The sequence below is a fragment of the Protobothrops mucrosquamatus genome, unplaced genomic scaffold (assembly GCF_001527695.2).
Source record: "Protobothrops mucrosquamatus isolate PMUCROS unplaced genomic scaffold, P.Mucros_1.0 scaffold_252, whole genome shotgun sequence".
Lineage (NCBI taxonomy): Eukaryota > Metazoa > Chordata > Lepidosauria > Squamata > Viperidae > Protobothrops > Protobothrops mucrosquamatus.
The window spans coordinates 449,130-475,718 of NW_015386328.1; the positions used below are offsets into that span (position 1 = coordinate 449,130).

The 26,589-nt window shown below is 37.0% G+C and overlaps 2 protein-coding genes across 4 annotated transcripts in view; one reads left to right on the forward strand and one right to left on the reverse strand.

The window, feature by feature from the left end:
* The window catches only part of MTUS1 (microtubule associated scaffold protein 1), a 79,970-nt gene extending 60,821 nt beyond the window's left edge, over positions 1-19,149 (forward strand). For 2 of the 3 annotated variants that reach the window (XM_015830906.1, XM_015830900.1), the window contains 8 exons: positions 3,138-3,204; positions 11,023-11,237; positions 12,057-12,162; positions 12,379-12,452; positions 12,812-12,907; positions 14,361-14,477; positions 15,393-15,490; positions 17,064-19,149. In XM_015830906.1, the coding sequence (XP_015686392.1) occupies positions 3,138-3,204; positions 11,023-11,237; positions 12,057-12,162; positions 12,379-12,452; positions 12,812-12,907; positions 14,361-14,477; positions 15,393-15,490; positions 17,064-17,280 (990 nt within the window). In that variant the 3' untranslated portion in view covers positions 17,281-19,149. Of the gene's footprint in view, positions 1-2,092; positions 2,290-3,137; positions 3,205-11,022; positions 11,238-12,056; positions 12,163-12,378; positions 12,453-12,811; positions 12,908-14,360; positions 14,478-15,392; positions 15,491-17,063 lie in introns of those variants that run through there. The other variant, XM_029287143.1, reaches the window with a different exon arrangement.
* A 4,240-nt stretch (positions 19,150-23,389) lies between these two features.
* Positions 23,390-26,589, reverse strand: part of PDGFRL (platelet derived growth factor receptor like) — a 26,676-nt gene continuing 23,476 nt past the window's right edge. Inside the window, exon 6 of the mRNA XM_015830922.1 lies at positions 23,390-24,376. Within this exon, the coding sequence (XP_015686408.1) occupies positions 24,188-24,376 (189 nt within the window). The 3' untranslated portion in view covers positions 23,390-24,187. The remainder of the gene's footprint in view (positions 24,377-26,589) is intronic.

Here is a 26,589-nt window from a genome sequence, read left to right on the forward strand (position 1 = left end):
AAACTGATGCACATGGCTTTGCACAGGAATAGCTATGAGATTTCAACTGAAATACATACAGATAGTACTTGATGTACAATCACAACTGGGACCAGAAGTTCCCTTGCTAAGCAAGGCATTTGATAACCAAGTGACACCCAATTTTACCACCATTTTGTCATGGTTGTAAAGCAAATCACTGTAGCTGTTAAGTGAATCGTGCAGTCATTAAGCAAATTTGGCTTCCCCCACTGACTTTGCTTGTCAGAAGCCAACTGGGAAGGTCACAAATGGCAATCACATGACTCTGGGACAAATGCCAAAATAAAACCAGTTATTAGATTTGGTTGCTGCTCAGATGATCCGTCCAATAGCTACTGATAGGTTTGAGTCTATGTTGGTTTCTTTGAGTCACTTGGAGTTTTTTTGGTCAAATATCTAGTATTTGGTTCAATTATTTTCATTATCTCACTTGTTGGCCTTCTAAACAGATGGTCCTTTATTTTAACATAAATTCTTCTTAGCCTAAGAAATGGAACTCTGTTCCTAAACAATGAGAATTGTTGCTTTTACCTAGAATTGATAGGAGCTCCTGACAAACTAATCAGTTATCAGATAGTGGATTTCTCTTATTGTGAGTTTAAACTAATTTGCATTGAATAAATATTTCAAAAATAACAAATATGTTCACAAGGTGGGGCTTTCTCTTTTGTCTATTTGCAAAGTAGTTCCTGTGTCTTGAACTGAACTACCTTATTTTCTTGTACACTCAATACTTACAAATTTAGACTATTAATAAAATTAAGATATATAGAATTTAGAATATGCATACAATCCTCCTTTGTGCATTTTTGTTCTATGTAAATAAGTCATTAATATTCTTGTTTTAATGTTGCCTATATATTTCTCTGGAATAGAAGCAGGGAGGACTGACTTATATGCCAAATAACAGGAGGTTTTATGGAACCTCCAAGTCTAATTACCTTATATAGCATAATTTTTCATGGATTATGTGTGATCTAGGACAACCTATTCAAACAGTTCAGAGCCAATAAGAGCCCACTCTATTAATAGCCCTAATATGATTGCAGGGGCTCCCATGCTTTGCAGTATACTGATTAAGTATGCAGAATAAATACTGATGCAATATAAATCCTGATTTTGAAATAACAAGTCACCATATTAGAGAAGGAAAAAGATTCTTGGTGACCAAATTCATACATTAATCTAAGCAATAAATGCAAGGCTGGATTTGGCTCCTGATTAGATGCCTCATGAGATCAACTCAAGGCTATCACCTTTTTAAATTATTCTGTGCCTTTGAGTCACTGTTCACTCCTGGTGACTGCCAGGACAAGTCTCTTCAGTTTTCCTGGCAACATTTTCAGAGGTGGTTTGTCCTTGCCTCCTTCCTAGGGCTGAGAGTGAATGACTGGCCTAAGGTCCCCCAACTGGCTTCATGCCTAGGGTAGCACTAGAACTCACAGTCTCTTGTTTTTTAGTCTGATGCCTTAACCACTAAACCACACAACCTAGAGCCGAGAGTATCTACGGTATGGAACCGAGGTTAAAATATGAATGAAAGTATCCCTGCGTCTCTTCACATTGCTCTTTTCACTCCCACCATCCCAATGAGAAGCTCCTGAAAGGATTATATATCTTTCATTCACTGCTGTATACTCAATAGAGCTGCATAACAAACATAAAGCAAATTTTGGCAAAGTTTCTTTCTTTTTTCCCCTCTTTCAGCTCACATCATCTCATTTCCCCACCAGCCTGTCTAATAAATTAAGAGTAAAAGCCTAGAATAACTAATTCAGAAAAGCTAAAAATAAAACCCATTATCCATAGAGATGGTCAGGAGGATGTTTTCTCCCCCTCCTTTCTTTCCCTGATCCCGGCCCTCCCAGGCATTATACCAACTGATATTTGAGTAAGTGGCAATCGATCTTAGTAATGTCTGGCTCTCATTTTTCAGAAACAAAAGAGCTGTAGCTTTAAGTAATCACTAGCTGCTTGTGCCAAGTGCAGAGGCTGCAGTGAGTGTGTCTCTCTGTATTCAGAGAGACCAGTAGAAGAACTACGGTAAACTGCAAAGCATGATGAAGTCGAGCTCAGGCACTGGCCAATGGAGTGCGACTTGGCTGTGAGTTAAATGTGGCCCAACCAGTTTGCTTTGTGGTACTGCTTGCCACCTGTACACTCCTGCCTGCATATGCTGGGGACAGAATACAAGCTGGGGACCGAAGCTGTACGATGGGCTGCTCTAGCAGCAAAGTGTGCTTGTATGTTCCGTGTGCTGCAAAAAAGGTAATTGGTATTTGTTCTGTAATTTTCTTCTGGAATAATGTCAAGGAGTTTTCAGCAGTGGTTTGCTGCAAGCAAGGTGAAATGCTTCCCGCAGCAGGGAGCCTGGATTTTGATATCTCTGCAATGTTGAGCTCTCCAAGCAGTGATTGCATGAAGGAGGCAGAGGGTTCATTGCACCTTATAGATTCTGGCACGGGTGGGGCGGGGGGAGAGGGGGCTGCTTGGTTCTTGTCTAATTGAACTCCAGGGTGAGCTGTGTCCTGTAACTAGTTCAGTAGTTGGAAATAGGCAGAAAAGGACCTGGATTCTTTTGAGATGTTTAAAGTGCACCAACTTTAGCATTAAGAAAAGAACAATCCTGATTAAGAGAATGTTTTGACTGAAACTGTGACACACACTGAGTTGCTTCTAAATTTTGTAATTGGCTTTGTAATCTATAGAAGACTTGGGCTCTAGTTATCTTTGTTATTAAGTACTTTGAACTTTGTCACTCCTGTGTGGCCCTCAAAGTTATGAATAAGAGGTCCTACAAGTTTGTTGAATACAGTTAGAAGATGTTAATTTAATCCTAAGAGTGTCCACACTTAACCTGAAAACTAAGGTCTTGCTGACTTTAAAGTAGTTAACAAGAGGTGAAAACCTTATTTAAACACATCTGCTTCCTTATCTCAGAACCTTCTTTGTTTTTCCTGTGTTAAAAAAGCTGTTATCCTGGATGATTCATACCTTGGCATCTCCCCCCCCCCCACAAGCTCCTGTCGTTTAGCACATAGCCCACAAATATAACTACTAAAAAGTATTTTTCCCCCAATAACATTATATGTATCTCTGCTGTGTTTTTTCCACAGAGAGAAGAAGTGCTTTCCCAGCGTAAAGAGTTATCACTAGAACTTCTCAACCTCCGTGGAGATCTGGGTAAGTATTAATCAATGCTATCCTCCCTCCTTTTTAAAGTGATAAATGGAGCAACAAAGCAGGGCCAGAACAAGTTGTAGAATTGACTTAGCATATTCAGACCCCCTCCCACTGACTCCCGCTTTATTCTGTTCGGATCTTTGTGGTCTTCATTTTTCCAGATTCTTGATTCCATGACCCTGAGGTCATCTGGCTTCCAGAAAATTTCTCTGGAAACATGTCTCTGATGGTCCAAATGTCCACTGTGGGGAAAGTGGATGATGAGATGGGCTGTGCAAATGCATGTTTTTCTTTTTGTTGGTTTAAATCAGGGGGTGTCCAACTTTGGCAACTTTAAAACTTGTGGACTTCAACTCCAGAATTCCCCCATCAGCATAGCTGGCTGGGGAATTCTGGAATTGAACTTCACAAGTTTTAAAGTTGCCAAAGTTGAACATCCATGGTTTAAATGGTATAAAGGTATTATTGTCCATTTTGACAATGAGGAAACAATGGTAACATGTGCTGTATTTTATTCACAATGGTGTATCACTCTTAGCCTGTTCACAGTGAAATTAACAAGAAACTAAGAAAACATCACTTAAACCAGCGGTTCTCAACCTATGGGTCGCGACCCCATTTGGGGTCGATCGACCATTTCATGGGGGTCACCAAGCAAGGCTGTCTGCCATTTTTTCCCCCTTTTCTGGCGGGTGCCTTACCTCCCTTGAGCTGGGCCAGCTGGTGGTCAGCCTGCTCCGTCTCTGCCGCTTGCCAGCTACGCCTCGGCCGGCGCAGGGGGCGGAACCACGCATGCGCGGCGCTCCCGGGCAGGGAAAGTCCTCGACTTACGACCGGTTGGGTAGTTGTTGACTTATGACTGGTTTAGTCCTTGACTTACAACCGGTTTAGTCCTCAACTTATGACCAGTTGGGGATCGCGGCATTAAAAAGGTTGAGAACCACTGACTTAAACTAAATGGCTTAACTGCTTCAAGGCAGATGAGATCCATCTTAAATGCACCAGAGGAGCATTTTATCTTAACAAACAGCTTTAGTATATTTAATGTTAAGTCATAAGGTGATTGTAACATTATGGGTAAGAGAATAAAATTGGTTTTGCTTTATATCTTACCTCTGTCCTTGTTAGCTGGCCTAAGGCAAGTTGCTGACACTTAATTTCAACCAACTTTTTTAACACATAACTAAGACTGGCCTATTTGATTAATGGAATGGGGCAATGAGATCACATATGTGAAATACTTAAGCAATTTGCTCTATAAGTTGATTGACATTCAATCTGTGAAATGTGATTATAAGTCCCTTGTCATTTCAGATATTTTATTATGAAACAAATGACAAGTAACTTCAGGGCAATTTTAAGCAGTGGTTATATTTTTCACCACTGTTCATATGACCTTCTCTAACTTGATGTCTCATTGCACATGGACTACAATTCCACCATTTGTGGACATATGGCTGAACCTATTTGGAGATAGCAAGACATCTTGAGGGTGACAGATTCAAGAAATGTTACTGTACCTTAGCATATCTAAGATGATTCATACATTATCAATTATTGGCACTGAAAGCTTATTCTTACTAAAAGCATACAATAGATGAGATAAAGAAGCTTTCTTCTGCCTTAATATACTGAAAAAGATTTTTATGTAAATCATGCATAAGCATAAAATTTTTAAGGGGATTATTTTTCAAGTGGTAGTAATACAATTATATATACATGAAAATTGAATGTTGACTTTGTTAGCTAGACATGGTTTTTTACTGTTTCACTTTGTACCAACAGATTATTGTGTGTTTCTGTTGGAACCTCGAGGTCATTCTTTCTTCTCTTATACTCTTGTCCATTAATACTATAAGGATGTTGAGCAACAAACATTGTTCAGTTTTGATCAATGGATTAAGCATTAGGCACGGATGGCAACTTTTTTTAAGCAAAGTGTAACTCTGTGTGTCACCTTTGATGAGGTGTTATGTTTACATGAAGTATGGAAAATCCAAGCTGATGGAAGGAAAAGGGCTTTTTTTTTTTACTTGTGAATCACCTGTGAATGAAAATTGAATAGCGTGTGATCACCTGAAAAGATCTTATTGTGGATAACATCATAGCACCTATTTCAGTGATGTGAAAGTAATTGATTGTGACAGTCCATTTTATTTATGTATTCATTCAGGCATTTATATGACTGCTCAACTCAAGTCATGTGATTTTGGGTGGCATACAAAAATGAACCCATAATCAATTTAAAAACATATTTCATTAAAGTATATTAAAATTGAAGGATGGCTATTAGAGTGAAATATTCTGACCCCAGTCATATGACCATAAAAATCAATTTTGAAAACTGGGAAACAGTGGAATACCATGAAATTTTAAATAGCTAATTCTAGTGTTATGAGAAATTGGTCCACATGGTAGAACTGTTTACATTGTATAGCTATTTCTTCTCTGTTCTTATACAATTGGAGTACCAAGACTGAGGCAAAAGGCTTCAACTGGGTGTGATTGCATATGTGTCTGCAACTTGCTGGTGGTAGAAATAGCTAAATGAGCTTTATGAGAGTAAGATCTCATTGAAGTTGTAGCATGATGCAAATATTTGAAGATGTATCTTCATCTTAAACTTTGACAAATACAGCTTGTTCTGGCCATTCATTTGTCTTAGAAATTAAAAGACGTTATGTCAGTATTGAAAAAGAAAAAATATTCTTTTAGTCAATGTACAGATAGCCCTCGATTTGCAACCACGATTGAGCCCAAAGTTTCTGTAGCTAAGTGAGATAGTTAAGGGAATTTTGCCCCATTTTATGACCTTTCTTGCAACAGTTGTTAAGTGAATCACTTAACATGGTAAGATGGTTGTTAAGTGAATCTGGCTTCCCCATTGACTTTGCTTGTCAGAAGGGCGCAAAAGGGGATCACATGATCCCGGGACTCTGCAATCATCATAAATATGAGTCAGTTGCCAAGTGTCTGAATTTTGATCACATGACATTGGGATGCTGCAATGGTTTTAAGTGTGAAAAACGGTTATAAGTCTCTTTTTTCAGTGCTATTGTAACTTCAAACAGGTCACTAAGTGAACTGTTGTAAGTTGAGGATTACTTGTAATTTTCTGAAAGCAGATGTCTCTTCCAGACCGATATAACAGTCTACCAATCTGTATTATCAATCTATCTCAGGTATAGTGAAGTATAGTGAAGTATAGTGAGTATGAACAAGCTTTTTTCCCTGTTGACAGAATAAAATGAATAGAATTGGAGCATTTGAGGATGGGAACAACATTTTCAAAATGTAACAGGAAGATTTGGACTGAAATTTTCATTTCTCATTACTGATTGTGCCCATATATTTTTTTTAAAAACCTTTCAGCTAAATTAAAAGAATAAAAATAAAACTGTATGCTTCAAGATGTTATTGCAGTAGATACAAAAATGACTGTTTTTATTACCTGTAATACTGGCTAATTGAATGTCTGAACACCTGAAATAATTACATATTTTATCTTGACATTGTGATCATTTTATTAAAAAATTCCAGGACCTCATCATAAAACAAATATATTTTATTTTATGAACATCTGTGAATAGGTTTGATTTAATTTCATAAAGGAAACAAGTTGCAGTGTGAAGTTGCTTAAAACACATTAGATTTTTATCGTTCACTTAATCAGTGTATTGACTTAATGGTGCTTACTTTGCCTCAGGAGGATAATTTTGTCAAAGCATGGCATTGTGATCATGAATGTTTTTGTAGATTTTTTATTAGCAATTTTGAATGATTTTTTTTCTCCTTTTTTGAAACTTTAGGGTTGTTGTTTTTTTAAAAAAATCCACAACATATATAGTATTTTTTTGTGCTAATGAATTCTAAAAATTTTGCGAACAATCCCTTTTTGTAATAATGGCTTAAATTGTGTGGGGATTTTTGTAGCAGCTGGACAATTCTACATGTGAGACATCAGGTCTGTGCATGCAAAGTTGAACTTCTTTCTGGCTTTATTTGAAGAAGAACAGCTGCTTATTCTGTACCCTGGATAATGTTCTGGTAAGCTGTCTTGAACCTGCCACTGCTCATGCTACTTTTTTTTCCCCACTGACAAAGCAGGTTAACTAAAGGTTCAAACTACCAAGGATCACCCCTGGTCTGGTGGGCACCAACACTATAGAAAAAGCATCCAGACTTTCCTTTACTTGGTTCCTTCTCTGGTGTCAATCCATCTCTGCATGGAGATCTTGGAACCAATAACAAAAGCTTAGTCATTTTTAAAGGAACATTTGTAGAAAGTGATACTGAAAGAATCTGATTTTGTGTTAAGATGTATATCAGGCTTTGGGGTTATGATATATAACCCTATGCTGTGTGAAGTTGCCTACTGCTTTATGATACCAGGATGCAAAATACACTTTTCCCATAAAAATCCAAAGAAAATATTCACATGCTCAATTAGTTTTTGATATCAATAATAGACAAAGAGAAAGGAAACAAATGGATTTAGATAAATTAGAGGACAATAAAGTAGGAAATAAAGATTCAACAGAGATTAGAGGGAATTATATTCCTGCAGAAGATTTAAGTTGCTGTATATTAATGGGTTTAAGCTGTCAATGTGGAAGGCCAGGGCTAACAGGTAGGGCTTTCCTGTGAAAGAGTAATGCACTTACACTTAGTATAATGGTATTGGGAATGATGTTGGGAGGCAGGAGGAAGAGCCACAGATAGGACATCTGGCTTGCAAAAAGTATCTCAGCTCACAGAAGAGGGGTGGAAAATGTGTTGGAAATGTTTCAGAAGAAATGCTCCTCAGTTTTCCAGGGCATAAAAGGAAAGGAAGGGAGAAATACTTTCAGTCTTCCAAGATTTTGTTAATGTAACGTTACAATAACAATAGATGTAGTACTCCTAGTTGTGCTTCTTGTCAGGATCACTTCGCTAGACTGACAGCTAGAGAGCTATGAGCTGTCTACAATTAGGACTACTATAGCAGAGGTCCCCAATTTTTTGGGCACCAGGGACCGGTTCCATGGAGAGAGGTTTTTCCATGGACCAGAGGGTGCGTGGTTTTGTGTGGTGCCTGCATTCTGTGGATGGGACTCTGCTTGTTTGTGCGGACCAGTTGCTGGCATGCCGCGGCCCAGTACTGGTCCACGGACCAGGGGATGGGCACCCCTGTACTATAGCATTTTCTATTTGGAATCTCCTGGAAAATGTCAGCACTTATAATTGGCCCAAAATGCTATGATCAAGTCCTTGACTAAGATCAGTTATAGTTAGTATATGGTTTCCTGAATTCAAAAAGTTCTGTTGACTTCTTTTTCCCCCAAATAGTTGTCCTGTCCTGAAATTGTTTTGCCAAGCCAGATGTCCTTCCTTCTCTAGCAAAAGGTCACCCAGCACCATACATGTTCTTCTTCCTCTCTTTTTCCCCATTTGTTTTCTGGTTTAGAGAAGCCAAAAAACAGGTCCAAACTGTCCAAACTGCAGGTGATAGTCATGTTTTCTTTTTCAGTTTCCATGGCAAATGAAAGAAGGAACCCTCCCTTTCCTAATCCTCCTTCATATGCTAGAGGCCTTAATAGAGCAGATAAATAGGAACCATGATGACTGGTTATTAAGCCAAGTAATTTTCTGGCCTGCAAACAATTTTGACTTATTTAGGGCTGGATTAGTGCCTTTTGAAATAAATAAGCATATTTTAGCTTTTTGCATAAAATTCTTTTTAAATCAATTTTTAAATGTTTTTCTTATTCTTTAATATGCATAAAATTTCATCCTGGAAAGATATGAAAGCATCCCAGAATGACGAGATTGTTTCATGTCCACTTCCTTTCTTCTTCAGGAAGTTGGACCCTTCCAGATGTTTTTGATAATATCCAATAATCAGGTGCAGGCAGCCTAGTGCCTTCCAGGTGTTTTTCAATTTCTGCTTCTTATAGCACTAGACTATTTGGTGCTCTATCTGAGATTGTTCCTGTTTAGTACATCTGGCTGATGCATGCTGATAATTTCAGCTTTTGAGGTCACACTGAAAACAAAAGTTCAAGTTTTATCCCACAGTTAAAAGCTAGAGATTTGGGGAAGACCAGATATCCCTGCCTCCAAATATGTAGGCCTTGAAGAAAATGTGCAGAAACCGCTTGGAAAACATGAAGACATTAGGTTGTCAAGAGAAGATTTATAAGTAACCTATAAAGTAGAATCTTAGTTTTTCTTGTGCCTGTTTTTTGCGCTGGTTTACTTCAAGACACAGATGTATTTGAGGTCATATCACTTTTTAAAAAATAATTACATGTGCCATCACTTGTCACTTTCCTTGACATAGAACTATAGCAGAACTACAAAGTACAAGCAATAGTTTGTTAAATGGTAAGTTGTAGAAATTCTTCATTGATGAGTCTTGAGAACTCTCTGAGCTTGGTTGTTTTCTTGCAGACGTTTCATTACCTAAACTAGATAACATCATCAGTGCTAATGAAAATTCATTGTTCATTTGGAAAGAGCATATAGTAATTCTATATATTAACCAGTCAATAATCATTTTCAAGGATTAGATGATGAAATTTATTGATTCATACTTATCAGGAACACCTGTATCCATCCCCTGAAAAAAAAAAGTAGTTTAACATATGTTAGTTTAACATCACATTCATTTAGTTGACTTTTCCTTAATTGTCCTTTGACAAAGGAACAGGATTAAATTTATAAAAAGTATTCTTATTTATTAGACTTCTATGGCCACCAAATTGGAAACTCTCAAAACAGCTTTTAAAATGTTTATTCTTATCAATAAAGGTGAATGTGTGTGTGTTTGTTTGTATGTACACCATATTTTTGCCCAGAAAAGCACAAAAACTAGGCAATGAAACAATCCACAAGAACTAAACTAAAGGAAAAGCAGAATAAAAATATATCAACCACTTAAAAGTTTGAATAATTTTGTCCAAAAAGACTGTGTTATCTGTCTGTGTAACAGTTTAAAATATAATTTTTGCCAGTGTAGAATAATTACCAGAGATCAAAGTTATAGATCAGAAGTGCACACAATCTTCCATATAGTTTTGAATAGCAGGGCTGCATATTTTGGGGTAGGGGAGGGAGAATTCTGCTAAGTAAGGAACTTCTACTGAAAAATCCTTATGCTTCATGACCTAGCAATTTCTCCCAGCAGTTTCACAAAGGTGTAAAAGAATATGACAAAGAATTGGACACTTGCAATATCCCACATGGATGGATTGCCCAATTTTGGTTTCTGGGATCACTGCTTGAATTAGTAGCAAGGTCAGATCAGTAGTACTGGAAACTTCTGAGAAACTGAATACATCCCACAAGGCAAGAACATCATTTAGGTAGACAGTGTCCTTTCTAGGGAGAATTCTCAAATCCTATTTTAAGCAACTTGATAGCACTGAGAAAGATTTTACTGGAAAAAAATCTTATTGCCTTGTTAAACCTTTATTTGAGACGTGTCTTGAATCAGCTGTATTGTTTTGGATACAGATGCTATGTATTTGGAAAGAATGAGGGATGATGTACATGACTGTAAATCATGTAAATGACTGGTAATATAGCCAAGATTATCAGTAGCTTTTCAACTTTTCTGGCAAGATATTTCTATTAGCTGCTATTCAATCCTCTTTTAAACGAGGTATGTTTAGGATTAAACCTGGAAATAATTAGCCCTTAGTAAATTAAAGGTATACTGTTTCTCTCTTCCCTGGCAATTGTGTTCAAAATTATTGTGTTGAGTATTTTCTTTGAAAAAAAAAGAAGGCAAAGATATGTTTGTAAGAAGAAATTATTGTTATTTATTGTATCAAGTCACTACTACCACTGCCTGTGAGAAATTGGAGAAAGACCGAACTGAATTGCAAGCAGCTTATGAAGGGTTTGTGCAGAAGCTGAACCAACAGCACCAAAGTGATGTATTGGAATTGGAAGAGCGGCTGAAACAGTTCTACACAGCTGAGTGTGAAAAACTTCAGAGTATCTGCATAGAAGAAGCTGAAAAATACAAAGCACAACTTCAGGAGCAGGTTAGTGGAGTTGGATGGAGCATTTTCTTAGCATAATTGCTTAATTGTTGCAATATTTAATTAAGGTTTGCTTCTACATTAATGCATTCATCTGGAACCCTGACAGTGAAGGAGTTTAAAAATGTCTATGTAAATATGTAAATATTCACAAAGTCAACTTTATTGTTCATTTTGCAATAAAGAACTTTATTGAAATGTAGCAGCCTTCTAGGATGGCCTCATGTTGCAAACCATGATTAACCCGTGTTAGGCCAAAGCCCTATGGCTTTGTGGGCTCATGGAACACTTATAGAGTTAGTTTGCTTTGTGTGTGTTCGTGCATGCATACTTTTGAGTCAGTGTTGATTCCTGGAAACTGCCTGGAGAAGTTCTTGCAGTTTTCTTGACACGGTTTTTGGAAGTGGCTTGCCATTGCTTGCTTCCTAGGGCTGAGAAAGACTGACTGAACCACACTCATCTAGTTGGATTTGTGCCTAAGGTGTGATTAGAAGGCACTAGGTTTCTAGCCTAGTGTCTTAACACTGCACAAAACTGACTCTCTGAATTGATAAGATGCTCCCTCCCTAATTAGGTGCACTTTAAGAGAATGTTCTGAAGCATCTGAAGAGGCTGGGAACTGATCTCCTGCAGAGCCCTGGTAATGCCATAGCAATGGCTTAGTTTTGGTTGGTTGGTTGACTTGCCTTTGTAATTTGCTTTTAAGCTGCATTTATATAGGGTTCAAAAAAATCAAATTATTACTTGTCCCAAAATAAGAATTGTGAATTTTTTTATATATATTGTTTTTTAAACATTTTATAAATATGGTTAACGTTTTAGGTTGACAACTTGAATACAACACATGAAAATTTTAAGCTAGAACTTGAAACCAGTCATGCAGAAAAGATAGAAGAGTTGAAGAAGGAATATGAATCTTCTTTTTCGGGTAAATTGTCTCATTTCTTTCCCATGATTGTAATTAAATATGTTATAGTTAGAAAAGAGATCTAAAATCATTCAAAAGCCTGATTATTTTTTTTCTACGGATACAAGATTTTTCTACTTCTAACTGAAATGTAACCTGATCTTTTGCTACTGTGACTTGTAATAAAGGCATGTTAGGGAATCTTCCTCATAATAATAAACTTCTAATTTTTTTCAGGACTCCAGGCTGTCCATGAATTAGAAAGAAAGTCACTTGAAGAAACTTTCCATGAGAAACAAGAAGAATTGGAGGTCTGAATTTTTTTAAAGTTTGTTAATACATAGACAGTTCTGTGAACTATTTCAAGATTATGCTCCTCCACTATTTGAAAAATTTACCTTTACTTTTCTCATTTAAAAAATCCATATTTATACTTGATCATTATTAATATAGCACAGCAATTTAGTTTTTATTAAACATATTTATTGCTTATACTGATGGGATTAACAGATTTTATCACTCTGGGCCCAGCTTTTAGTATTAAGAATCTTAGCACATATTTATTTCTAACTTCTACCAATTTACTTTATTCTGATAGTATTTTTTAAAATGATTCCTGGCTTTATGTTAGAGGCTCAGTTGTTATATTGGACTGTATTTAATGTTTCAGAAAACAATAGCTGAATTACAAAGTGAAAATGATTGCTTAAATGAAAAGCTCAAGTTGGAAGAACAAAAACAAATAGCCAAAGAAAAAGCAAACTCTGTAAGTAAGGTATTGGATTGTATATATTGTAAATTATAAATGTAGAAATCTTTCACTGGTGTCAGACTCTTTTCAAACCCTGTGACTGGGTGCAAAAACATGGGCCAGAAGCTGCAATTGATTTAATACTTTCATAGAGTGCAAACTATAAACTTATTATACTTTGTGCTGGGTGGAGTGGGGGAAATTAGGAACTATGCAAAGCTTGCAGAAGCTTAAGGTACAGTTTCATTCCTTAAAACAGGTGTGAGCAACTATGGCCCCTATGTAATCTGTGAACTTCCAACTCCCAGAATTCTACAGGTCGTAAAGGGGCCATGGTTGCTCACCCCTGCCTTAAGACCATTGAAGCACTACCACCATATCACTGAAATCCTAATTCTGTCTACTTCAGGTTTTGTCTCCCAACATTCTCTGCAAAAGCTGGTGGGAGGTGTCTGATCCAACAAAAATGTTTTTTGTCCTAAATATTGGGGAATGTTCTATTTTTTTCAATAAATAGGACAAGTAACACAAATGCCAAAGCAAAGCATTTTCAGGAAAGAACAACATTTATACCATTTATATATCAGTGAGTCACTTCAAATGGATGAATATTAAGTGTACTTAAACATGCATAGCTGAATTCAAAGTATTTATTTTGCACGCAGAATCATAGGGCAATGTTTCTATTGCAGCGTCATGAACCTAGAAACAGATGTGGCTGCTTTAATGAGTCTCAGGCAGGATTTTGTATCCTCCCTCTTCTGCCGCCTAAAATGAAAACACAGTTTAAAGCATTCCATCATTTGATAGAATAATGCACAGTGGTTATATGGGCACACTGCTCAATCACTCCTGCTTAATTCTCCTGTTGACAGCAAAATCCCTAAAACCAGGACGTTCCATTTGAAGCACGTTTATGGTTATGAATTCCATTTAGATCTTTGCCTTATGCAATGCTGCATACCTCAGCCTCTGAATATGATCTGCATATAGGTAAAACACTATCTTAGCCATCTTGATTGGAGGAAGATAGGAGAAAATCCAAAACATAACTTTTAAAATACTGGTGCAAAAGAATGTGTAAACTTTTGAGTTCTTATCTGGTAAAATATCTGGGTAACTCGAAAATCCACACAACATGTTGTGTCATTTGAGTTGGTCCTAATAAAAGATATCACTCAGCATAGCTTAATCCCTGTGGAGTTACAAAAGTAATGTTTGTTTGGAATTGGGCAATGCGAGGATATTTGCAGCCAATACAAATACAATTTTCATAAATTTCTCCATTCCAGGTAGGTGCTTATGAAGAGTTCTATGGTGGTTTGCAAGTGTCTATATTTTTCCCCTATCCCCTGCCCCCAAGTATAGCGAAGAAAATCCATAGCCAGTCAATATATCATATACCTAATGTAAAACACGTGGCAGTTTTGAGGGGCCTTCCTAAACATCTCTGTACATAAATTTTCAGAAAAATCCTCAGATTATGTATCTGGAACAAGAATTGGAAAGTTTGAAAGCAGTATTGGAAATCAAGAATGAGAAATTACATCAGCAAGATAACAAACTATTGAAGATGGAAAAACTGGTAAGTTTTGCATTGAAGTGCTGGCCTCCAAAATCTCATTTTGTGCTGACAGCGCAAAAAGATTTAAATCACTGAAGTATGAAATTGGGAACAGGCACCAAAAATATTCTCTAATATGGGACAAATACATATAAATTAGCCTGTAACTAATTTCAGGAAGGAAAATTAATCTTGAGAGAGGATAAGCTTTTAGCACAAGCTTGTGATCCCATGTAAAGCCTGTCCACTGCACTAGCTAAAATTGAAGTTGCTGGTTCAGATTTCATTATTAGCCATGAATCTACAATATGCCTGGAGGCCAACTGTGATTTTCTATCCACTTTACCCTTTTTTGGAATATAAGCATTGCTGGTTAAATATTACAAAGATAAAGCACAGTTGTCTGAATGTTTAAAATATGTAATATAAATTATTTCTTGCTTTCTTGAACAAAATGATAATTACTTGGCCTAAGAATTCTTGTTTATTAATCAGAAAGAAGAATTATCTTCATTGATAGCTGACGTTTGAGCTCAAAATACCCTGTCTTGAGGCCAAAAATATTTCTCAATTTATTGGAGTCATATTTTTATTTTGCATTCATGTCTTGTACTTAAAGAATCATGCTATAAGTGTCCTGCATTGTTCTAATAGACATTGTTGATCCATTTAAAAAACTGTCAGTCTTTTGGATTTTATTGAAAATATTTGTTTTGTAGCAGTTTAAAAACTATATGTAGTGCACTTTGTCAGGGGCAACAGACCAACAGAGTTATTCCCATTATTAGGTTACTCTTTATAAATAAACATTCAGGATAACCTTTTAATTGGAATTAGCAAAAATGTTTCAGAGGATTAGCAACATTGATGCATTAGAGCAATATTCCCTTGTGTTGGTGAAACAAAAAAAATGTCCAATTCGAATTTTTATCTAAGGTGGAGAGCAACACTGCCCTGGTAGAGAAAATGAGAAAAATTCAACAGGAGAATGAAGGATTAAAAGCTCGGATGGACAAACATATGGAACTTTCCAGGTATTTTAAAAGCTCAACTCTAGCTGGCCAATCTCTAGATTCCTATGCTTTATGGGGAAATTTAGAACAGGGTGCATGCAAACTTTCTCCAGAATTGCCTTGGACTTTGAGTGACATGTCAAGAATAGTAATTAAAAAATGAATAAGACCAGGATGAATAAATATAGTTGCAGTAAATAAACTTGAATGTGATTTAAATTAACTAAATAGAGAAATATAATGATTCCTGTTATACTTAATAATATTTCTCCTCTGGCCCATTTAAAAATTATAATTCAGTCATGCTCTGGCAGCCACACTAAAACTCACTTTGGGGAAGTGTGCATTTGATCCTAATATCATAGATATATGCAGATAAAGCCATGATACAAGCTGTTTAATAAAGTGGGACTGAATTAGAAATAAACAAGAGTAGCACCAACTGCATAAAAATGCATTTGCTTCAATCCGGCAGAATTATTCAATTGTTGTTGTTAATTGCGAAGTCGTGTCCGACCCATCGCGACCCCATGGACAATGTTCCTCCAGGTCTTCCTGTCCTCTACCATCTTCTGGAGTCCATTTAAGTTCACGTCTACTGCTTCAGTGACTCCATCCAGCCACCTCATTCTCTGTCGTCCCCTTCTTCTATTGCCCTCAATCTTTCCCAGCATTAGGCTCTTCTCCAGTGAGTCCTTCCTTCTCATTAGGTGGCCAAAGTATTTGAGTTTCAACTTCAGGATCTGGCCTTCTAAAGAGCAGTCGGGGTTGATCTCTTCTAGGACTGACCGGTTTGAACGCCTTGCAATCCAAGGGACTCGCAGGAGTCTTCTCCAGCACCATAGTTCAAAGGCCTCAATTCTTTGTCGCTCAGCCTTTCTTATGGTCCAACTTTCACAGCCATAATTATTCAATAGATTGTGCCTATTGCTAAAAGTAGAAGCATCTTTTGAAGGCCAGTACACTGAAATAATGTTCTCTGGGGACAATCAAAACAATATCTTTGTTTACTTGCTATCATTCTTGCATCTGGGAGAAAAACATTTTGTGTGTACATTTCTTTATTACCAGGGGCTCCAGATTTTATGCTCTGTCATTTGGGGGTATAGAAAATTGCTCAGTTTTACCTCCCTTTCCATCTTAAGGGTGAAAATGATAGTATCACTTTAAGCTAAGAGGAATGAGAGTGGAGCATGATAAAGTTTCCCAGCCTTTTTTCCTGTGAAAAATTAGTTGTTCTATAAGCATCTGAGTAGAAAATCCTATTACAGTTACTATATTATTCCTCTAATAGTATTATAAGTTTCCTCTAATAGATGGGCGCCAATAAGATTGAAGAGAATGAGAAATAAGTTAAGGATTTCATTGTGCTGAACTGAGCCTTCATTTGTCCAAGTTTGTAATTTTGAAAGGGGGATAATCTACTGCTAATTCAATGGAGAGTTCATAGGTTTTGAAAGAACCACCACTACCCACTCAGGGAAGGGTGGAACCCTTTGTAGCTTGTGAATGTTCTAAAAGAAGAATGGGGCAAATCTATTTGAATTTGAAGGTGAGAAGATCTCATTTGTACTTTCCCCTTTAAACCAAACAGGCAACTTTCCACTGAACAAGCAGTTTTGCAAGAATCTTTGGAGAAAGAATCCAAGGTAAATAAACGCCTATCGATGGAAAATGAAGAACTTTTGTGGAAGCTACACAACGGGGACCTTTGCAGTCCAAGAAAACTGTCCCCTGGTACTCCACCAATGGCCTTTCAGTCACCAAGAAATTCCAGCTCTTTCTCTAGTCCCACTGTGTCACCCAGATGACACCACTGTGAAGAGACACTCTCCCTTCAAGCATTTCCTTCACACACTGCAGAACTGAAAACATGGATTAAGGGAGCAAAAAGCTATAAAAATGCAGATGTGCTTCACTGTGTCTGAAATACAACTGGAATGAACTGCATTGAGAAATATCTATAACATGTTCAAGGTTCAGGAACAGGAAATCCAACTATGCTCCTCCTTGTTAAAGAAAAAGGACTTCAGAAATAACTTCCCCAAATGTTGTTGCACAAAGCACTTAAAGAACAAGAAATATCTTGTTCACTTTTGCCTTTTTCACCTAACTCTAGGGAAAAATTGCTCAGGGGCTTATAAATAAATGATTGCAACCTTTAATACTTTCCTCATTATAGATATGTTCTTGAGACTCTGGGTGTGCATAAATGACTTAGATGCAGCATACCGCCTTTGCCATGTATATGATGGAGGACAAACAGAAGAAAATAGGGTCATGTTCTTCATGAATAAAATATTCTCATTATGCATGTTTTCTCAAAGTTTTTTCCCCTTTCTTGGGACTAAAGAAAAACTGCCACATGTACTATATGTTCTCCGTTATCTCTGTACTTCAGTTTAGTAAATGATTGAAAGGAGATACTGTTTCTGTTTGGTTGTCTACTTGTTTCATTGTGGAACGTAATGAGTCTGATCATTTCCTTTCCAGGGATAATTACATTGTCCAAAATATTATTTTTCATCTTCTCCACATACATGTCAGAATTAAATTGTTTTTCTCTAGCTATATTATTTAGCCTTTACAAAGAACACACATCAGCATAGTAGAAAATTCAAACATACAGTATCAGTAGCTACAGGGCCTTATCTGACTCAAAATAGAAGTGCTTCAGAGCTCAGGAGAAAAAAATGCAGATGTGCTTATTTTAAAACGAGCAAGAGGCTGTAGAAATGTACTATGTTGCTTTGTAATATCCTGAACTGATAATTTATCAATGTGTATAATCGGTAAATGCTATAAGGAGCAATCTGTTCACTACATTCATCAGTAACAGATTTATTAACATTTCACCATTGGCTGCAGAATTCATTACCCTGCGTTTCATTTGATAGGTTTTCTTTGACCACCTTGAATTAAATAAAATCTGATTGTTTTGTAATAGAAAGATACTTATCTCTTGGGTAGCATTTAATTCTGCATTGCAAATTTAAAATCAGCATAGTGCATGTCTGCTCTTGTAAATGACTTGTTTTTATTTTTGTGAGTTTTAAAATCTCTTATTTGTTGAAATGAGCTCTAATACAGTTATAAATTCTTTGCTTTCTGGTATAGGTGGGAGTTTTAAGTCCTATGTTTTGATTTGTTATCATTAATACAACCCAACAATGAACTGATAGTTCTTTGGTATTTAGTGATTAACTTTTAGTCTAACCTTGGCAATGATCTTTTAGAGATATTCTTTGTCCCTTTCATAAAACTAAAGAAGGGGACCTTGAATAATCTTCTATAAACATGGAGAACAAAATGTCAAATTAGATATTTGTTTAGAAAGCAAAATGCTGGTTTAAAGGGGGAAAGATTTTAGTTATTCTGTAATTATGGAAACATATTCTACTTGGTAATATGGAAAATTCAAGGATAAAATATTTTAATTTTGCATTGTATATGGAATATTTTACTTGCCCAAAGCCATTTAAGGAACAGTACATGCTGTTGTAGCTAGAGATGCCAGCACTTCTAAATAAACTGTTGTCCAGAGATTGATTTGCATAACCATTTGCTGTAGCCTGAAATTTGGTTAGAAATGTCTTGAAGCAATCTTATTTCTTTGGTAAGGTCACATGTATTGATCACATGTATTGAGTGTTGAAAATTAAAATAAATTTTTTACTGCTTTAAAACTCCTGCCTTTTTAAGTGTAAGCAAATCTCTGAAGCCAAAGTAATATAAATGCTAACATAAAGTATGTTGTGTACATGAGAAGCTTTCCTTCCAAGTTGTGACTCATTTAAACAGAAGTGGTTTCTGTTTAGACTGAGCTTAGATTTGCAGACATCAAAACAGTAATTTTCAGATTTCAGAAAGCTCTTGAAAAAAATGCTTTAATTTAGCAGACATTATGCAATTGATTTCTCTGGTGTAATGAAAAACTATCTTCCACACCAAGATATATGTTGATATATCTTCCAAGATTCTCAAGACTAGGGAGGAGAACATCAAGTTTTATCATATATTTTCACTTAGTGGAGTTTTTTTGTGTGCTGTATTTCAGTTTGCATTTTAATTAAGTTGTAAGTTAACTACCAGAGCAATGCATAAACTGATGAAGACATTCAAGAATTAGATAAGTTTCAGAAGGAGTAGAACTGCAACTTCTCTGCAGGTTCATCTGATCCCTTGCTATGTATACAGAGGAAATATAGCCATACAAAATATATGATAGTAGAGGGCATCTTGCAACCATCCCTCATCCCATATTTGGATTCTAGCATTGATCTCATGTATCTAATCTTGTCTCTGAGAACTGGATCTTCAAGGACCAGTGAGAGCCAGGCATGGTGGAGAAGATCATGTATTCATAAGTAATAAATGGTATCTAAGATAAACTCAAGTTGAAGATGAGGTGGCAGCATTGTGAAATAGCTTGGGGATATCTATTGGGTCATGCATCTCCATCTATTGTTTTTCTGTAGATGAATATCCCATATCAGATTAGAGGATAATAACTTGTAGATATAAAATCTTTGCCTTTTGTTGCTTATATGTAGAAGTGCATATGAGTGTGAAGTGGGGAAGTGTTTTAAATTGCTGATTAAAAACAAAAGAAAAAATAGGGTATGAAAATGACTGCCGACACCACTGCTGAAAAGTTCAGATTCCTCTGAAGACAAGATTTGGAAGAATTTGCTTGCCACTTGAAGATTAACCCTTTTAGTACGCCTGTATTGTGCCAAATTCTCTTTTATTTTCCGTTGTCATTTTTCTTCTTCAAGTTTCACCTTCACCCTCACTCTGATTTTTTCTCCTTTGCTGTTTCTATGGAAGAAAGGAGAATGGAAATAGAGGAGGCGGAGCCAGCTGTCAAACAAAATGGCTGTGCTGAAACGCCGCTCAGAATGACGATTGAAAGATGGTTTAGCAAAAATTTTACAGATGTTATATGCAGTTTGTTATACTTTGTCCTGTTAAAGAATATATTTTAAGTTTCTGTTTTTCTTTCTGTAACATAAGGTAATACTAATAGCACTGTTGAAGCCAGGGAAGTTGAAGCATGTCCATTTTTGTTTTTAAAATGTACATTTAATAAAATTTGTAGGAAGTGTTTGTATGTAGGTCTTTGGTCATTCGGGTTCTCTCCCACGTAAAATTGGAAGTGTCCTGGCAACATTTCGACGAAGTCACATTCGTCATCTTCAGGCTGGTGTCTTCAGCTTGGTGCTTCTATTCCCTATATATATACTTATGGAAATAGATTACAAGTAGTCCTTTAACTCAGGATGCAAGCTGATCACTTTGATTAGGATATGGGGCAGCCAATATAGTTGTTTGCATGCTTTCATCTTGTCTATAGAAACAACAGATTTCCTTCTTTTTGTCATAAAGTATACACACTTTTTGTGAACGACCTAAAGTTAAATGTTAATTACATTTTAATTATGCATATAATCAACATGCCACTGTTCTTTCATGAACACAGGGCAGAATGGAATGCTTTTACTTTTATTGTGTGCATTGCCCATTAATATGAAGAAATGCCACTGCAGTAGATTGTAGAAGATGTAGGGGGGGGAGTTGAATGGTTCTTCTAAGCAGCCCTGGTGAAGAACATAAATCACCCATAATAGCATGTGTGCTGGATTTCATGCTAAAAGATTCTTATGAACTTCTACAATGTTCTGTCCATTGGTGTTGGAATATTCTACTTAACACTTTGCAGGAAGGATTATTGCTTAGCTGAAGATGGTAAAATTGTCTTGCTATAGAAAAATTGTTAAATTGTTTTTCATATTTTCCTTAGATAATAAAAGATAAAATGACATTGGGGACCTCTTTCCCTTTCCTTTGTTGAATTTCAGTAACAAGCAGCCGTGTTGTGATTTGCAGTGGTGTTGGATTAGAAGTGAAGAACCCACATGCTAGTTTAGTCTCAGCCACAAAAGCTCCCTGGGAGACTGAATCAGTGATTCCCACTCAGCCCGACCTATTTCACTGGGTGGTTATTGTGGAATGTTAATCAAAAAAGAGAGTGCAAGAAAGAACAAATGGTTACATAAATATATTCATTTGCATTTTTTCAACATTTCTTGTGAGAAGTATTATCAAACTATATTTTTGTTCATAAAAGAAAATCAGGTTGAACAAGATGAATGTAAAATCGGGTTTCGTAAGACAGGCATCTGATATGTTTGGAAGATACTTAACACATTTTCAGCTAAGCAATTGTCCTTCCTGCAATGTAGTCCTAAAGCCTTGATATCCTATTATGCTATTTCAAATAGGCTTGTTGAAAGCATTTGGGAGAGATGGTTTAGAACAGTGGTTTTCAACCTGTGGTCAGCAGACCCCTGGGAGCCGCAACGTCGTCACAGGGGGTCCACAAAGGCTGAAGAAATGTTATGATTTAAATCTTGAGTTAAGTCTTGGTGGTCCGTGGCCACAAAAGGTATTTTAAAGGGGGTCCATGGTGAAGAAAAGAACTGGTTTGGGACATAAATGAAACAGGTCTATTCCACCATTAAAACTGCTCTGTACTTTGCAGGGTTCATTATGCTGTTCCATTTATCAGCATGGGTGCACATCCCTGGCTAGTACTTGAAAGGGAAACCACCCAAAAAATTTATCATGCTTGTACACTAGATTAGGAAATCAGGAAGCTAACTTCTGAACTGTTGCCAAGATAATGACATAGATGTGCCCAAGAAATCACCAGCATTTGAGCACAGTTTGAAGAAGCTATGTTTTTTTTTTTACAAAAGCAAAGACAGACAAACCTTGTCTAGCAACCACAACTGGGACCAGTAATGTAGTTGTTAAGCAAAGTGGTGACTAAGTGAAACCACAACTGTACTTATAATCTTACTTCAGTTTTCTTTTGCTTTCAGACCTGTTAAGGTCATGAATGCAAGGATTGCTATAAAGTTACTTTTCAATTACCGTCGTAACTGCAAATGGTTGCAAAGTGAGAGCTACCTGGAACTGATCTGCTCCTCACAACAAGGAGCTATAGAGCTCCCCCAAACCAACTGGGCCTTAATGGCCCCAAATATCAGAAATATTGACAAGAATTGTAAAAGGGGGCATATCATTGACATCGTTTGGGAGAAGGATGCATCAATCCAGAGTTGGCAAAACAACTCTGAGCAGAAAGTAAATAATGCAATTTGTGGTTAGAGCTTTGACAGTGTCTGTTCCATTAGATTGTTGAACTGTGATAAAGGATTTAAACAAATTCTCTTACATTGCAGTCTATTACATATTTTACAGAAAAAAATAAGGCTTGATTCTTACAGACTTATAAAGCGGCATCATTTATCTTCTACAAAAAGATTAGAGCAAAATTATTTGATCATAAGCACATCTGCATCTCTGTGTCTGATTAAATCCAACACAGTTGAAATTTTTATAGAATTCAGAAAAAGATCTAAAAACAGCACACTATCTTCAAGGAAGGAACTGAAGAGTTAAATGCTGTATCACAACAATCACCATAATTTCAGCAAGAATGTCTGATTACATCATAATCTGTCAATTCTACAACAAACCTGGCTGCAGCCATTTTGCTCATTCTAGGTTGCACAAGAATGAGAGGGGATGCAGGGGATTTTTACTAGTCTAAACATTTTTCTGTCTTGTGGGAACCAAGGTCGGTTAGGTGGGGACGTGAGCTTTTGGTTAGAAAGCCTGCCAAGCTATTCTACTGGGGAACGTAGCTGATTGCATGGTATTGGGGTGGGAAGTTGAACTTTGTAATATTGTTTAGTTTTGGAGGGAATTTCAGACTTGGTTTCACGTCTGACCTTGCTGACACTATGTAACCAATAAACATGTTCTTTGAGGAAGTTTCAAGCCTTGGAGTTCTGATTTGTTTGGTCTTGTTTAGCGGAACCTTGACACTGTAAACGCCAACTACTCTGAAACTTGAAAAAGAGTTTATTTAATATGCAATTGTTTTTTTAAAGACACCATCAGTTGAAATGCTGCTACCTACAGCTTCCAGTCCATCCAGCAAGATATGTTAAAATTCATATATGCTATGGCTTCAAATAAAATATAAAAGCAATTTTAGGTAAGAACAAATTCTGCTTGGGAACGGGTAACAATGGATACATAACAGATATTTTGATAAGGAAATAAACTATTAAGAAACATGTTCTTGATCAATAAACCTTACAAGTGTGTTACTTGCTTGCTTTTTCTGCAAGCAAGCATAAGGAACAGAACTAAAATATTGCATACTCATACTACATTATCATGTAAAAATTAATAACTCTCCAAATTACTGTTGGAGAAAAAGGTTTGAATAGGTATCATTCATACGCAGACACAAATACACACAAATATGAAATTATTCTCTTAGGTTTAGTGCTTTGTAGTGATATTATGTAAACCTTTACATCACGCTCTGTAAAGTTGACCAGCATTTCTATAGTGAAAATAACGGCAAGAGATATGCAAAGGCTGATGCCCAATGATGGCATCTCTAGGGCAACCTAGGGAATTAACAATAGAAGCAAATTCTGAACCATACATTTCCTTCCTGCAGCAAAGTTTTGAAATGCTTGTACTATGCTGGTTGCCAGTCTCTTTTATGCTCAGTTTTAATTCATATAAAATTCAATATATTATGATTTTGGTCCAATGTATTTCCAGTTCCAGTTTTAAAGCTAGTCAGGAACTAGTCAGTCTATTTCTTGTTCCATCTGCCTGGAGACCTCAGATTAGTTCAACCTGAGTAGCTACTGTGGTTTGTCCTCGAAGATTCTGAGCAATGCATACATAGTTTCCAGCATCAATGGTTTCCAGATCTTCAACAGTAATAATGCTCTCTGAGATTCTTGTAGTATGACCAACTCCTCTATCAATCAACCTCCAAGAGTCTTGGATATTTACTGGTCTTTTATACTGAAAAGATGAAGACAACACATTACATGGTGTAGAATTCTGCAAAAAAAAAAAAATACCCACCTCTTTTCATTTGCAAACCTTATTTTCTACTAACCTAAAACATGCATTGTAGTTTTAATCTGAATTACAACCAATAAAAGAGGCAAGGTAAGGCAGATGATTTGACAAATGCCTTCATATTTATTTATGTTTTGTTTTTTAAATAATTCATATTAGGCTTCATATTTGGAAGAAATATATGACACAATTTAAGATTGATCTCTCTTGCATTCCTGCCAGAGAGATTGCTTAATTTAGAATGTCAGTATTAAAGTTTGCATCTCTTGAATTTACATGATTTACCATAAATATTTATAAGCCCAGCAGCATGCTTTATGTAAGGAATAAGAAATTAGATTATAATAATCATTCTATCATTTCTTCTTTGCAGACTTCACACATTTAGGCAGGAAGTCTAAAGAGGAGCTGTACTTCCTTGCTGGGACCAGCAGCTCTGTCATTAAAGTGACGGCTAAATGGAAATCAAATGTCCGTGACTGTGCTTTCCTTTCCCCCACTTTCCTGTTCTTTGGAATGCTCACATTGGTGCTGGGATCGCAAGCTCACAATGGTTGCCTGTAACTGGCAAGACTAATCAGTTTCACGCCTTTGTTGGCCTTTTAACAATGCTTGGTCTTCCCTCCTCCTACTGCCCCTATTGCCCTTTGGAATGCTCACTCTGTGCTGGGATAATTAGCAAGAAAGAAGGAAATTAATGTTTGTATTTACATTTATTGGAGAGGAACGGATTACAAGAAAGTAAACAGGCACACAGTGGGGAATACACATAAAAAGTAATGTGATGGCACCAGCAGTCCCAAACCTACTATGCAAACAGCCAAGTTTATTCCCCATTTTGTGCCTGCTTACTCACTTGTAATCCTTTCATCTCCAATCTCTCTATTCTGTAAGAGGAGAAGGAAGTGGGTCAGTCATAGGAGAGGTCAGTCATAAGAGAGGTTTCCTACAGAGATTGATTGTTTTTTTTTCTTCCCACCCTCATGCAGAATAGAGAGATTACTTAAACATGTGCGAGGCTAAAAAAAAAAAAAGCCAACCAATTTTTATAGGTAATCTCTCCTGTGGCTGGCCTGTTTTTTTTTTCCTCCCTACCACCTCCTCACAGAATGGAGAGATTGGAGAAGAGATTGGAGTAGTCAATCACACAATGGTGAATACACTGGGCTATTTGTGTAGAACACTTGGAGTTGATGTCCTCACATTTCTTTCAATATGTTTTTGCCATTGTGTGACTCTTGCTCTCTTGTAATCCCTTCCTCTCTAATCTCTTCACTCTGTAAGTGGGAGGGGGAGAAATCACTGATCAGGCACAGGACAGTGCATACTGACTGTAATGACAATCATGTGAAGGGTGCTGCAAAGTTTGCAAATGCAGGCAGGTTATAAAGTTATTGTTTTCAACCCTATCATAACTCTGAATGGTCATTGTTGTGTCCTGAGCCTGCAAGAGCAGGCTCGGGACGTTGCAAGAGTCCCGGGCATTTGCAAAAGCTGCCCGGAACCAGACTGAGTGGCGCCGGCCTTGCACGCATGCGCAAGGTGGGAAAAGACTGCCTTGTGATTGGTTGGATTTGCCCGGGGATCAGAAGGTATAAATAGAGGCCTGCGTGCCTCTGCTCGGGTTGTTCGTAGATTGGAAGCAGAGAATAAAGACTTGTTAGAAATGCTTCATCTCAAGCGCCATTATTCTCCGGACTTAACACTGGCGACGAAGGTGGGATTTAGTCTATACAGCTAGGGAAGCTTGAAGACTCACCCAAAGAAGTCCGGAAGAAAAAAAAACGGCGTGGAAGTCAGCGTTATCCTGCCAGTACGAAATCGCTGGAGGGTGCGTGCGGCTGCAGAAGACCCTGATCCTCGATCATGGAGAAAGTTGGGCGTTTAGCGGAATTCGACGTCTCTCACCCCGAGCGGTGGGAATCTTATGTTGCAAGAGTCGAAACTTACTTCGGCATAAACCAGATTAGGGAGGAAGGCTTAAAGGCTGCCACGTTGTTGTGCATTTGTGGGCAAGACGCCTTTGAGATCGCCGAGAGCCTAATCGCCCCGGACTCGCTGGAAACGGTGTCATACTCCGATCTGAAGAAAGTTTTAAAGGAACACTTCCAGCCCAAGCAATCTGTCATGGCTTGGAGGCACACATTTCAACA